Consider the following 14,153-nt stretch of genomic DNA (forward strand, 5'->3'; position numbering starts at 1 on the left):
TTTTACAAAGATCCCCCGTTCCGACAATTAATCTCAACTCTAACCCCCAAAGATTCTCCATGTTTGACAATACGTACAATTGTCTTAATTTCAAACTAAACCCCGGAATTACAATTGTTTTATTTTCTTTCAAGTAACTTTTCAGTTTGATATACTTGGCCATCTTGGTTAAGTGATCATCTTTGCAAATTGCAACTACTCCCTCTGAGTATGATTCCAACTTTCAGTTTGATATCCTTGGCCACTATTGGACAAGACCTACTCTGAAATCTTGGAGGTTACAAACGTTTTAATAAAGATTTCAATAATTTACAGAATTTACGGGTTTAATTTTTTTTTAGCAAATTTGAGAACTATACATTTTTAATTTTTTCAAAAAAATTGGGAATCTAAAACGAATGTTTCATCCGGCTTGACCCATGATTGGCCCTGCTATTAGATCATACCTTGTTAACGTAGTAAATGTTATAAAAATTATATAATGTTTCGGCTAATCGAGATTTAGGGGTTAATTGCAGATTGGTAAAGACTTTATAAATTTTTCATTCAAAACAAAAACTGAGTTTAGTATACTAGCATGATATCTTATCACAATTGAAAATAGTAAAACTATGTATTGTAATGTATTTCTTTTTTTTATGAACACAATTGGTAAAATACGAAAAAAAGAGGGCCGTCTTTTAGTCTATAAAGAAAAATCAACTTCCTTCACACACCACATATTATCACTCCCGCCTAATCCTCCGCGTTCCCCTGTCCACGCGCCGATCTTTCCTTCTCCTCCGGCGGTGTGTACTTAGAGAGACCAACACTCAAGAAAACACCAAATTAGTCAGAAGCTCTCACGCCCAACCTATGGCTGCTCTCTACACGTTAGTCTCCTCCACTCGTCTCTATGTGTCCCTGCCAAACCATCGCAACCTACCCACGCGCCGCCGTTTCCATTTTCCGCTAGCAACTCTTGCCTCATCATCCTCTCCGGACTCCTCAGCATCATCTAACTCTACCTCGATCCCCGTTACCAACGGGAACACGTTGTCAAACTCTTATGGAACTCATGATAAGGTTGTGGATGATAACAATAGCCTCTTTGCTCGCTTCTTTCGTTCCACCGAGTCTAACGTTGAGAGGGTAAAAAAACTAAACCAAACTTCTCTCGAAATTTTACTCCGTTTCTTCTTCTCTGTTGAGCTGTGACATGACTCGGGAGATTAGACTAGTGTATGATTAATGTTTGTCTTGATGTCTTTTTTGTAACAGATAATATTTGATTTCCGGTTCCTTGCACTATTGGCAGTAGGAGGCTCGTTGGCTGGTTCGCTGCTCTGCTTCCTTAATGTAACTTTGTGGTTTTAAATCTGAAACGTTTAATTTGACTCGCAAACACCATTCTATATACTACTAATATTAATGACTCACTAAGCAGGGATGTGTCTACATCATCGAGGCATACAAAGTCTATTGGACTAATTGTGTCAAAGGCATCCACACCGGCAAAATGGTTTTACGCCTGGTCGAAGCTATAGGTAAAGTTGCAATATATTAAGACTTATGTAACCAAGGCCGGATTTTGACCAAGTCCAATGAAACATTAGCTTTGGCCCCCTAATTATTTTGATATTTTTTACAGTTGCCTCCAAATTATATTAAAAAAAAAAATTTCAAAGGTTTTTAAGAAATATTTATGTCCCCCAAATTTTCAGATTTTGTAAGCCTGGTTTGTTTTGTTTTAGTACTCATTCTCTGTGATTTTTTTCTGATGTGCAGATGTTTATCTTGCTGGAACGGTTATGTTAATCTTTAGTATGGGTTTGTATGGACTCTTCATCAGCAACTCCCCTCCTGATGTCCCTCCGGAATCTGACCGTGCCCTTAAAGCATCTTCTCTCTTTGGAATGTTTGCCATGAAGGAGAGACCAAAATGGATGAAGATCAGCTCACTAGATGAGCTTAAAACCAAAGTTGGACATGTTATTGTAATGATTCTTCTAGTGAAGATGTTCGAAAGAAGCAAGATGGTTACCATCGCCACAGGACTAGACTTGTTAAGTTATTCCGTTTGTATCTTCTTGTCCTCTGCTTCTCTTTATATCCTCCATAACCTCCACAAAGGAGAGAACTGAGTGACTCAATGTATCTTCTCCATTTGTACATAACCAAATCTATTATATATATTTTTTTTTTTGGAACAACAAATCTATTATATAACTTTTGTTCTTATTTTATATTTTCTCATTCACTAGAGGAATAGTATATTTTCAGATCATTCACGTTATGTACACTTCGTAGCTTTGTTAAGGCAATGCCATTGATTTGTCTCACCCTCTCTCTTGAAAGCTTCAACTTCTTACCTATCTCTTCAAAAGACATAGGAGTTTCTCCGTTGAGTCCAAAGTAGAGTCCCAACACTCTAGATTCTCTAGCGGTAAGAGTTCCCAAAAGCTGCTTAATCTCATACTTCATGTGCTCCTTTCTCACCATCTCCTCTGGTCTTGTTTCGTCTGGTCCACGTACAATCTCCTGAAGATGGTAAACCAGTCCAAAGTTACATCTCTAGTTCGCATTATCATGGAGAAACTGAAGAGCTGTTACCTGCAACGTCATGCGGCCATTATGAGATAAGACTCTATCCAACGAGACAGGGGATCTGCTCCTTTCTACAGCAAGTCTAACCGCTGATACATGGATGTTAAGGTGGTCTGCAATCTCTTCACAGCTCGGTATCCTCCTTAGCTTTCTGCTCAAAACATTACTAGCTTCTGCAACTTTGGCTGTCAACTCCCACATGCTTCCCTACACACAACAAGCTAAAAAAGATGTATTCACTAATTACTTACCACTTCACAGGCAGGACCGGCTCAGTGGGGGGACAAGCGGTGCGACCGCCCCGGGCCCAAGCCCGTGTTCCTCCGTATAATAATAATTAAGGGGTCTAATTTTTTTATAAATCTATATTTTTATATATAAAAAATTATAAATATAATAAATCAAAATAAAAAGGGTCCAGAATTATTTGATATGTATATAATTTTATTTTCATTATAAGTATATACAAAATATTACATATTAAATTTTATATATATTTTAAACATTATATGTATATAAATTTTAGAAGGTAAAATATTTTTTTGCCCTATGACCCCTAAGAATGTTGAGCCGGCCCTGTTCACAGGAACCCATTGTAGTTTTATTGTCCATGTTGTTTAACTTGCAATGCAAGCTGACTTAAACATGGTTGATGCATATAGCTAGAGTCTTAAGATAGCAAATCAACAGTTAGGATCACGCGTTTTATTGAAGAATGCTCTGTCTGCCGATTCAATACAGAAAAAATGAAAATTTTGATTTTTTTATATTTTCGATTTAGTTTTGCCTAAAATTCGACCTCTGATAAAGGACTAAAATATTCCAAAACACTTACTTTGACAAAAAACTCAAAACATAAAATCACCAATATATCATCACATGACTCACCGGCAATTTGACTAGTCTAGACTTGTGAGCTATAGCCCTTAAGATGGCCTGTTTGATCCACCAGTAGACATAAGTTGATAGTTTGTAGCCACGTTCAGGGTCAAACCTCTCAGCGCCTCTAAGGAGACCTATGCTTCCTTCTTGAATCAGGTCTTGCAGATTCAACCCTTTGCCTTGGTAGCCTGTTGCAATAGACACAACTAGTCTCCGGTAACAACGAGTAATCTTTTCTCTAGCTTCTCTTCTTCTGCATAATATTTCATTGGCACTACGCTTCTTCTTGCCTTTCATTAACACTGATAACATCTCATTCTCCTCCACACTTGTTTCTAGATTCTCAAGTATTGCTCCTTCCTGTTTTGTTACACAAACAATGAGATAAGGGACTAACAAGAATATTCGAAATTTTTTCCATAAATGTAGTAAATATATACCTTGAGGTACAAGCAAAGCTGAACCTCTTCTACACGACTCAAGAAACCAGACCGTGAAGCTCCGACATGAACACTAACTGCTTTTGGTTCTGTTTCTACTTCTGGGACAACATTTTCCTCTTCTTCAGGATCCAAACCTGCTCTCCTTCTCCTCCTCTTCTTCCTCCTCTTTTCTAACTGAGATCCCCATTTCACAGGTTTGATCATCACGGAGCTCTCATCCACCGTGGCCTCGCTGGAAAACAGAGTGGTGCCAAGCTTTATGGAAGATGGGAATGGTGAGGAAGGAGATGGTTGACATTGGTGAGTTGTTCTGAGTAAAGGAGAAATTGTTGGGAGAGGAGGAGACGGACACATGGTGGCGGTGGCTGTGGTAGGTACCATGGATGAGCTGCAGAGCTTCCACGCCTTAGATAGTTTTCTTTTTATCTTATTTTTGGTCCAGTGGATGGATGCAGAAGATAATTCGATCTTGGGTTACTTATAGTATAGAGACTCTGTCTCATCTCAGTTATCCTCAATTAAATTTGGAGCACCTTTTTTTTTTCTTACAAAATCAATCAGCTCTAAAATTTGTTGTCTCATCCACTCAACACAAACAAACAAAAAATTCCCAAAATCCAAAATTATTTTAAAACTCAAAACAGAAGCCAAAACTCTGCATAAATATTTATCCATTTTTTACCGATAAAATCACCCCTCTAATCTATTAAATTAGAGTCTTACTTATTTTATATTTTAAAAAGTTTTCATTTAAGTTTGGAGCTATTCACATCTCATTAGAGATATTTATAGCATTCCTTATAATTTGGTTATACAATATCTAAACAATAAATTCAGTAACAAAAAATTAGAAAATATATATTTATAGTTAACAAAAGAACAATTTATTAAAATATTTTCCCTATATATTTAGCAAAAAATCTCCCTAAATATTCTATGAAACTCGATTTCAAATCTGAATATTTTGTTTAGTTAAAATAATGTATTCATTCTCGTTACAAATTTTTTTAGGAATATAATTTATGAAGAATACCAAAGAGCATAGTTAATGAAAAATACCAAAGAACATCGATGAGATAAATGCAAAGCTAGATATGATAGATAGACCTACTACTGTAAGATTCATGGGAGATCTTAAACCATGATGCGACACTATTCAGAGTTGCGTCTATAGGTACATTAGAGATGGTCAAAAAGCCAATTTCCGAAACAAAGGTGAAAACAATCTCTTGTTGTAAAAACTCCATCCTAGCTCTTTAAGCTATTCTTCGGTTCTAAATTACTTTTTTTTTCTATCATGAACTTACCATCTAAGTTTTTAAAAATTATAAAATGATAGTTCAAAAATATTATTAATTTTATTTGAATAATTTTAATCCGTGCTAAGCGCGGATTAAAAATCTAGTTTAAATTAAATTAATATTTTTAAAAAAATATGAACATTGGGTATTTAAATATTTATTATCATTTAGAGGTCGAACTGCAACAAAACAAAAAATATTGTTGAATCGAGAGTTTTCAAAGATATAATTCGAATGGGATCCAAAACTTTGGACTGGGTCTTCTACTCGCGCCCCTAATTTTTAATAGATTTAGGGCCCAATCAAAAAGCCCAATAAATACGTATACAGGCAAATATGTCTACTATATATTTTTGTCTTTACATGTAGACTTGTTGTTGATGGATCATGTCCACGTCAAAATAGATATGGATCGAGTCAAGTGTCACTGTCGTTGACCCCACGTGCTGAAGGGTGGGAGCAACGCGCTCTTGTAAACCTTGCTTGTGTTAAACTGTGTGCGCAACACGCGTATCTCTGTGGCTCCGTTTGTGGGCTCCACAAAGACCGCTGACGTGGAATTGTCCACATACCCATACTCTCGCTTTCGGATACACAAACGTAAACACAACACATGGAAGTCAATTAGGTACGCTGCAATGCATGGAACTGGTAAAAAGCATTGTATTCCCACATATCTCAAAGCACCAAGACCCTCTGGCATTGGACTACATATAATTATATAATCAGTGCTTTTAAAAAGTAGACTCTTGAAGCGGCTTGGCGTTATTACGAAAGCCTTCAATTTTGATTCCAAAGCAGAGGAATCAATCCACGCACGAAGCTACCTATGTACCTTTGTCGATATATAAATTACAAAGTCTATCTAACTTTTGTTACAATGATTCAAAGGTGTTAGGTGTGTAATACTATTGTTTTGCTTTCAACAATAAAGTTTTTTTTCACCAAAGGCTTTTATTCTGAAGTGAAAACGCCTCTTCTTATCACTAACAACTAACAAGACAAACAATAATTATTGTGATAACATTATAACATACCCAAAAAAAACGAAAACATTATAATATACACACGTGAATGAATTTAATTTGCTAAATGAGATAGGCCATTCCAATGTAGATCAGTCGACAAGATTGTTTAGTTTTATATGTGTGTTTAGTTTTATATGTGTATCCACCCAGTTTCACTTGTCTCCTTCCTCCTGTCTTCATTATCCCATGTGACTTCAAAAAAACATTCCTACGGTTACTGTATTCTATACGGATATACTAATAATTGTTTAAATAAACTAATTATATTTTGAAATTTTGAAAATTAAATTTGTGGTTTTCTGTGAGATAGAATTGATTGAGTTCAAGTACAAAACCGGGGGGTGGATGACGTTAAGAGGTCCGTGAACATGTGATGAGATTATTACGATGACACATGTGTGACCACCTTTTTAGCCCATTTGGCTCCATCCACTATATATTTCACATTATTCGCTATGTGACCGACTCTTCATCTGTCTTGCTCCAGCTACGATAGAGATTCATCTGTGTGGTACTCATTTGATTTCTTTCCTTTTGCGATTTTTTAAAATATTCCGTTTCCGTTTTCAATTTGATTATGTAACATTCTTTCCTTTAATGATTCTACGTTTTATAGGTTCGTTTTTTCTTTTTGCTGAATTACAAGGCTGTGTGGTTCATTGTGGTGGAGTTGAATCGAGAAATGGCGGAGGAGTACAAGGAGGCGTTGTTGGAGAAGCACAAGTACCACGAGGGATGTCCTGGATGCAAGGTCGAGCAGATGAAGCAGCTCCGGAAAGGATATCCTTATTTGGAGCTTTCCTTTGTTTGGATCATCGTCCTCTCCACTTGTAAACTCTCTCCTTTGCCCTTCTTTGAATCTTTAAACAGTTTTTCACTCTTATGTGATTTTGGTGTCTAATATTTATGAAAACGGAGGGAGACACTTGACAATTAGACTAGTTTTGTCTTTAAATATGGCCTTGTCGACTACTTGGATGAAGAGATTAGCGTTAATGAGTTTGCTGCTAATGAAAATTGGCTAATTATGAGAAACTTTTTCGTGTGTTGAAAGTAGTTTTTTCTTTTCTTATCTGAATGATTGTGTTTGCAGCTCTGCCGATTTCTTCACTCTATCCCTTCCTCTATTACATGGTGAGTAATTTTTCTTATTACAGAGCTGAAGAGCTAACATATTATGTCTCATTCTTATGATTTTAGGTGTAAATTCAGATATACATATTCATGTTATCTTTTTGTTTTAATAGATTGAGGATTTTGGTGTTGCAAAGACAGAGAAAGATATTGGGTTTTATGCTGGTTTTATAGGTGAGAATACAATTTCCTCAGTCACTTGTAAAATTATGCATTGACTCTCGGCATCTCTGCCGTTTGTGCTAATTGGTCTGTTTTCTATTTCCAAGGATGCTCATTCATGCTTGGCAGAGCACTAACTTCAGTTTTCTGGGGAATAGTAGCTGACCGTTATGGAAGAAAACCCATCATACTCTTGGGAACTATCTCCATGTTAGTATCCTCAAAGACTTGTTTTCATTATTTGTATATCCACTTTTTTGCGTGTTAAATTAACGGTGGTAGGTGGTTGTTATTGCAGTGCAATTTTCAATGCTCTTTTTGGGTTAAGCTTGAACTTCTGGATGGCAATTGGCACAAGGTTTCTTCTAGGGAGTTTCAACTGTTTGCTTGGAACAATGAAGGTGGCTTCTTTGGTTTATGTTTTTTTTTGTCACACCCGGTTGTGTTTTGCCTTTTCTAATAATATTTAACTGTGAATTTAAAACTTTTTTTAGGCATATGCGTCAGAGATATTTCGTGATGAATATCAAGCAACAGCAATGTCAGCTGTAAGCTTTTCAGTCATATATAAATAATTTTTCTTACATGTTTAGACTGTTGGTCTCAGATGCTTACCTATTTCAGGTTAGTACTGCTTGGGGCATTGGTCTGATCATTGGCCCGGCTCTAGGGGGCTTTTTAGCACAGGTAACTTTGATCATATATAAGTTTTATCTTATGTTAAACGTATGCCACTCCATATGATCCAAATGCTTGAAGCCTATCACGGGTCCATCTCCCTATTGATTCATTTTTAATGCCTTTCAATGTTACTCCAAATGCAGCCGGCAGACAAATATCCGAATGTGTTCTCCAAAGATTCCATATTTGGGAGGTGTGTTATTACTCCTCTGTTTAAGAGTTTAGTGGAATGGTTATAATGGAATCTCACGAAATGAATATGTGAATTGCAATGCAGGTTCCGCTATGCGTTGCCTTGCTTTACCATATCAGCTTTCGCATTGGTTGTGACAGTACTGTGCTGTTTCATTCCGGTATTCTATTTTTTCATCCAGCGCCTACTGAGAACATTAGTCTTCATTGTCTAGTCTATTTCTCAAAGAGTCTTATGTTTCTCTTTGAGCAGGAAACACTGCACAACCATAAGCAGGACATCACTTCAGATGATGACTCATACGAAGTACTTGAAGCTGCATCTCGTGAATCTACCGGGAAGACAGGAAAGAATGAAAAGACTTCTCAAGGGTCTTTGTTGAAGAATTGGCCTCTAATGTCATCTATCATTGTCTATTGTGTGTTGTGTCTACATGATACTGCATACTCTGAGGTATTAATGGAACTAACACAAAGACCCCATGCTTTTGGAATTAGATCATTTGCCACTTCATAGTCTTGTGCTCTTGTCTGAACAAAAATCTTCATCACTTGGAATCTACCTATTGCAGATATTTGCTTTATGGGCTAACAGTCCAAGGAAATATGGAGGTTTGAGCTACTCAACCAATGATGTCGGTACAGTCCTTGCAATCTCAGGTATGCTAATCATTTTTTCTCTTCATGTCTCTTGTGTTAAAAATGATTAGAGTCTACTAGGATTTGAATTAGTCAAGAGTTAAAGGAATCATGAATTTAGTAGAATAAAAAAAATGAATTTAGTAGAATTCTTACTAATGAAATTGAGACTGTGTTATTATTTACTCATCAACAATTCTGCTTTAGGTCTCGGCCTATTCTCTTTTCAGGTTTTTGTTTATCCTTTGGCGGAGAGATTGCTAGGACCTGTACTGGTCACCCGTTATGCTGGGGTCAGTTGATATTCTCTTTGATGTGGCATGTGCTTATGTGCAAGTTTACAAGTAATTCACTTGAATGCAAGAAGATAAATATGATCTTCTAACAAGTTCTTATGTTTCAGGCACTGATGATACCAATACAAATGAGTTATCCATTTATAGCTAATTTATCAGGTCTCAGTCTAAGCTTGCTGTTGAACTGCGCATCAATACTCATCAATGTGCTAAGTGTAAGCTAATCCTTTTCTTTTGTTTTCTTTTTTGAAGTTTACATATACAGAAAGTAAAAAGGTCATGTTCATATATTTCTTGGCTGCTTACTATCCTTTTTGACACATTTACTTCTTGTGAATATAGGTCTCGGCCATAACCGGCTTGTTGATCCTGCAAAACAAAGCTGTGGTAAGAAAACACGTTTCTACTGTCTTTTTGTAATACGAGAGCCAATTATTTCTTTTACTAAATCTTTTTGTAATAACAAAAGGATCAAAGTCAAAGAGGGGCAGCTAATGGAATTGCTATGACTGCCATGTCTCTCTTTAAAACTGTTGGACCAGCTGGAGCTGGCATCTTGTAAGTGTCTCTTCCTAATGGACGTCTAAATTAATTTTAAAGCAGCAGTAATGTCTTAAACACACAAACCTCTATTGTTGGCAGATTTTCTTGGAGCGAGAGGCGACTAAACGCCGCATTTCTGCCAGGTATCATCTCATTGCTTCCCTTTGGCATCCTTTATGATGTGATGTTGATAATACTTATGCTTACATTATGTAGGATCACATCTGGTGTTCTTCGTCCTGAATGTGATAGTGGTGGTTGGTGTAGCTCTTACATTCAAGCCATTTCTAACAACTGCCAGAAGGTGAAGTTGATTGGAACTTGTGATAAGGAAATGTATGGACTCGTTGATTCTTTTAGTTTTAGATTTGAAAAAAAAATTTAATAATATGTCACTAACCTTAGGCTTCCAGTTTTTTTCCTTTGTTTTGGTAATGTGTGATTTTCTACCAAAGATTATAGAAATAATACCTCTATATTATCATAAGCGTTGGGGGTGGTTGATCGCTTTGAAGAAATGGATTCCATCCTGAAGTGATATGTTACAACCGGTTCGGTTCTCTCGAACTAATATAGAATTATAGATTATTTCAAAATATCCTTGATTATAGTATATTAGTGAAATTGATAAAATTCTACGTAATGCCTTTAACCACAGAAAAACAAACACATACAATTAACTACGTCCGCTATTTTATTCATACTAATTTTAAGTTTCTCGACAAAATCATAGCTTGCTCTGCAAGCTAGTGCCTATCTTTTTTAGGTAGCATATCTTTACTCATGTTAATAGAGTTGACCAAAACATTCCATCCAATTCTTGTCCTAAAAACATACAGAAAGAGTTATAAACGCGAAAGAGATTAGTAAGGTGACATTACACACTTGACATCTACCTGGCGACTGGCGAAGAGTAGAGAGCAAAACGCATAGCATCTTCTCCTCGTCTTCCCAATTTTTTTCTGGATTCATTATGGCTGACGAGTATACAGACTGTTTGCTGGAGAATAAGTTCCATGAGAATTGCCCTGGCTGCAAGGTTTATCAGATGAAGAGGCTTCGCCGAGGATTCCCTTTCACCGAGCTTTTACCCATTTGGATCATCGTCCTCGGCTCATGTAATTTCTTCTTCGTGTTCTTATTACATTGCATGGAGATTCAAGAAGAATATGTTCCTAATTCTTTGTCTAACAAATTTTTTTTCTTTTGTTTCATCGTTTCAGCTCTGCACATATCCTCTCTTTTTCCATTCCTTTACTTCATGGTGAGTGAGTAAAATACCCACAGAGTAGTAGACTCTTGCGTTTGGTGATTTCTGTCACCCCATATATATATTAGGGTATTAAGAGCATCTCCAACCATAGTCTTAGACTCTTAGGAGGAGTTCTAAACATTAAAAAAAAATTAAGAGAGAAAATGGAGAAAATTCTTATATCAAGATTTTTTAGAATTTCGCTATATTTCCACATAACACTTGTAACCTATACATGGATTTTTATTTTACAATTAACTTTTAATTCTCTAATTATAAATTACTAAAATATTAATATATTTTTTGTTTTAGAAACTTTTTGGATTTCTTATTGTTGGAGGTGCTCTAACGTGCATCTTTAGATTTGGTGATGATTAGCAAAAATTGTAACTCTTAGAATCTGTTGTGGTTTAATTTCTTATTTTGTTGTTGGTAGACTGGTGATTTAAACATAGCCAAGAAGGAAGAGGACATTGGGTTATATGCTGGATTTGTTGGTGAGAGCATTTAATCCTTTTTTTTTTGGTTTTATGTATAATAACCAAGAAGTTCTGGACCACTTTAAGCTATTATTAGTACAAAGAAAGCCTTTTCAAACTCAAATTGTCTATGTTTATGTCTATGTCTACCTTTGAAGGTTGTTCTTTCATGGTCGGAAGAACGCTGACATCTGTCATCTGGGGAATTGTGGCTGATCGTTACGGTAGAAAACCAGTAATACTCATAGGAATTGCTTCGGTGTTAGTAATCTTACATCTATTTTTTTATTCTATATCTCTCACATTTGTTTTGTTTCTTGTCTAAACAATGCTGCTTGTCATCACAGGGTCATTTTCAATACTCTCTTTGGCCTAAGTGTAAATTTCTGGATGGCCATCATCACTAGGTTTTGCCTTGGCAGTTTCAACGGTTTACTTGTTCCTATAAAGGTGTTGTCCTATCCTTCTCCCAACGTGTCACGCATACTTATTCCATTAACTTCTCAACGCTCATTAAACCGAAAAATGTTGATGAGTTCAGGCGTATGCAATGGAAACAATCCGTGACGAATATCATGGTTTAGCACTCAACTGTAAGCACTTGATCCAAAGTTTACATATATACATTTCTAATTGAGTAGAGCCATTTAGATCTACTATCACATCGTGTAGGTTAGTACACTTGTTTAGTAATATCTTGTTTTGCACTTCTGGTGTTCATAATCTCATTGTGCATTCCGGTACGCTCTTTACTTTCTCATGCTCCATTAAAAATCCCTTATTCCATTAATGTGTTTAGCTTAAGCCTAGAAATGGTTGTTTTTTTTTGTTCTCCAGGAAACATTGCACAATCACAAGATTGATGGTGATGTATCACATGATGAGTCTTTTGATGCTCTAAAAGATTTTTCTGAATCTCATAAAGTGACTGAGAGAAATGAAAAAGGCTCTCTCCTGAAGAACTGGCCACTTCGTCTACTGCATCTTTTCACTTCATGATATGGCTTACACAGAGGTGTGTGCTACTCTTCCTCCATAGTCATTTTTGGTTATTTGACCCACAATAATATAATCTTCAGCTTTTCTTTCTCCCATAGATCTTTTCATTGTGGGCTAACAGTCCAAGAAAATATGGAGGTCTGAGCTACTCAACCAATGATGTCGGTACAGTTCTTGCAATCTCAGGTATGTCTATCATCTGCTAGTATTTGAATTAGTCCAGAGTTAAGAAAACATGAATTAGTAGAATTATTACTAATAAGATTATGAGACTGTGTTATTAATTTTACTCATCAACGATTCTGCTTTAGGTCTCGGCCTATTCTTCTTTCAGGTTTTTGTTTATCCTTTGGCCGAGAGATTTCTGGGACCTATGCTAGTCACCCGTTTTGCTGGAGTCAGTTGATATTCTCTTTGAATTGATTTGTGCCTATGTGCAGTTTACAAGTACTGCACTTAAATGCAACAAGATAAAGATTGTTCTCCTGACAATTTCTTTTTGTTTCAGGCACTGATGATAACAATCCAGATGAGTTATCCATTAATAGCTAGTTTATCAGGGCTGAGTCTAAGCTTAATGTTGAACTGTGCGTCAATCTTCATCAATGTGCTAATTGTAAGTCCAAAAGCAAAACCTAATCCTTTTCTTTGTGTAGTTTACATATACGGAAAATAAAAGGTCATGTTCATATATTCCTTGACTGCTTACTTACTATCCTTTTGATACATTTAAGTTTTTTGTGAATATAGGAGTCTGCCTTAACCGGCTTGATGATCCTGCAAAACAAAGCTGTGGTAAGACAAAACATTATATTATCTTTTTGTAAGCCTGTGGACCAATATTCTATTTTTTATATTATGTTTTGTAATAACAAAAGGATCAAAGTCAAAGAGGGGCGGCTAATGGAATTGCTATGACTGCCATGTCTCTCTTTAAGACCGTTGGACCAGCTGGAGCTGGCATCTTGTAAGTGACTCTTCCGAATGAACATGAAATAAGGAGTAATATCTTAAACATAAATCTCTGCTGTTGGCAGATTTTCTTGGAGTAAGAGGCGACTAAACGCAGCATTTCTACCAGGTATCATTGCATAACTTCCCTTTGGGCCATCCTTTATGATGTGATGTTTATAATACTATTGCTTAACACAAATAACTTGAAAACGTATGCAGGATCACACTTGGTGTTCTTCGGACTGAATGTGATAGTGGTGGTCGGTGTAGCTCTCACGTTCAAGCCATTTCTAACAACGGTTAGAAGGTGAACGAAATTGATATTGGTGTGATAGGGAAATGTATGGACTCGTTGATTATCTTAGTTTTAGATTTGAATTTCACCTACAAGGTAACAAGGTTGTGTCTAAGCTCATAAAGATTTTGATTAAACCATAATGTATAAATCTTGTAATGATGCAAGTGGGATCCATATGAATAGTTTATCCGTGATTTGCATTATATTGCTAGATGGCTTACAATCGAATCTTGGCGATAGATTTTGAAAAGTACTTAGATTTAATAGTGCTCACTGCATGTAAT

The 14,153-nt window shown here is 36.1% G+C and overlaps 3 protein-coding genes and 1 pseudogene across 4 annotated transcripts; 3 read left to right on the plus strand and 1 right to left on the minus strand.

Annotated features, from left to right (window-relative positions):
- Positions 1–630: 630 nt before the first annotated feature.
- LOC106384375 lies at positions 631–2,225 on the plus strand. The gene is made up of 4 exons (XM_013824349.3): positions 631–1,131; positions 1,261–1,338; positions 1,427–1,526; positions 1,768–2,225. Exons 1-4 carry the CDS (start codon positions 856–858, stop codon positions 2,121–2,123), a joined length of 810 nt encoding a protein of 269 aa, XP_013679803.1. The 5' UTR covers positions 631–855; the 3' UTR covers positions 2,124–2,225.
- Positions 2,199–4,424, minus strand: LOC106384365 (RNA polymerase sigma factor sigD, chloroplastic). The gene is made up of 4 exons (XM_013824340.3): positions 3,909–4,424; positions 3,475–3,828; positions 2,593–2,793; positions 2,199–2,520 (listed from the first exon to the last, which is right to left on the minus strand). The coding sequence occupies exons 1-4, from the start codon at positions 4,290–4,292 to the stop codon at positions 2,233–2,235; spliced, it is 1,227 nt and encodes a 408-aa protein (XP_013679794.3). The 5' UTR covers positions 4,293–4,424; the 3' UTR covers positions 2,199–2,232.
- A 2,102-nt stretch (positions 4,425–6,526) lies between these two features.
- LOC106371827 (protein ZINC INDUCED FACILITATOR 1) lies at positions 6,527–10,374 on the plus strand. Of its 2 annotated transcripts, none has more exons than XM_013811931.3 (18): positions 6,527–6,751; positions 6,857–7,070; positions 7,334–7,374; positions 7,488–7,548; positions 7,644–7,746; positions 7,835–7,937; positions 8,031–8,084; positions 8,161–8,223; positions 8,361–8,410; positions 8,495–8,570; positions 8,663–8,863; positions 8,982–9,069; positions 9,256–9,341; positions 9,452–9,559; positions 9,687–9,731; positions 9,814–9,902; positions 9,987–10,030; positions 10,104–10,374. In XM_013811931.3, the coding sequence occupies exons 2-18, from the start codon at positions 6,923–6,925 to the stop codon at positions 10,193–10,195; spliced, it is 1,452 nt and encodes a 483-aa protein (XP_013667385.3). In that variant the 5' UTR covers positions 6,527–6,751; positions 6,857–6,922; the 3' UTR covers positions 10,196–10,374. The 2 variants fall into 2 exon arrangements, with proteins under 2 accessions (XP_013667385.3, XP_013667384.3); XM_013811930.3 differs by having other exon boundaries at positions 6,536–6,751; positions 6,887–7,070.
- A 238-nt stretch (positions 10,375–10,612) lies between these two features.
- LOC106384390 lies at positions 10,613–14,072 on the plus strand (annotated as a pseudogene).
- Positions 14,073–14,153: the final 81 nt, after the last annotated feature.

The sequence above is a fragment of the Brassica napus genome, chromosome A2, assembly GCF_020379485.1.
Source record: "Brassica napus cultivar Da-Ae chromosome A2, Da-Ae, whole genome shotgun sequence".
In the NCBI taxonomy this organism is placed as follows: Eukaryota; Viridiplantae; Streptophyta; class Magnoliopsida; order Brassicales; family Brassicaceae; genus Brassica; species Brassica napus.

What these genes read in the sequence shown, in the direction of transcription:
- LOC106384375 (XM_013824349.3), top strand. Translation starts at nt 856, where the DNA reads ATGGCTGCTCTCTACACGTTAGTCTCCTCCACTCGTCTCTATGTGTCC. An exon ending in CCGAGTCTAACGTTGAGAGG is followed by an intron (nt 1,132 to 1,260) that starts GTAAAAAAACTA and finishes TTTTTGTAACAG; the next exon opens with ATAATATTTGATTTCCGGTT. An exon ending in ACGCCTGGTCGAAGCTATAG is followed by an intron (nt 1,527 to 1,767) that starts GTAAAGTTGCAA and finishes TCTGATGTGCAG; the next exon opens with ATGTTTATCTTGCTGGAACG.
- LOC106384365 (XM_013824340.3), bottom strand. Translation starts at nt 4,292, where the DNA reads ATGGTACCTACCACAGCCACCGCCACCATGTGTCCGTCTCCTCCTCTC. An exon ending in CTAGACTAGTCAAATTGCCG is followed by an intron (nt 2,794 to 3,474) that starts GTGAGTCATGTG and finishes TGTTGTGTGTAG; the next exon opens with GGAAGCATGTGGGAGTTGAC. An exon ending in ATGGCCGCATGACGTTGCAG is followed by an intron (nt 2,521 to 2,592) that starts GTAACAGCTCTT and finishes TACCATCTTCAG; the next exon opens with GAGATTGTACGTGGACCAGA.
- LOC106371827 (XM_013811931.3), top strand. Translation starts at nt 6,923, where the DNA reads ATGGCGGAGGAGTACAAGGAGGCGTTGTTGGAGAAGCACAAGTACCAC. An exon ending in GTTTTATGCTGGTTTTATAG is followed by an intron (nt 7,549 to 7,643) that starts GTGAGAATACAA and finishes TCTATTTCCAAG; the next exon opens with GATGCTCATTCATGCTTGGC. An exon ending in TAGGGGGCTTTTTAGCACAG is followed by an intron (nt 8,224 to 8,360) that starts GTAACTTTGATC and finishes CTCCAAATGCAG; the next exon opens with CCGGCAGACAAATATCCGAA.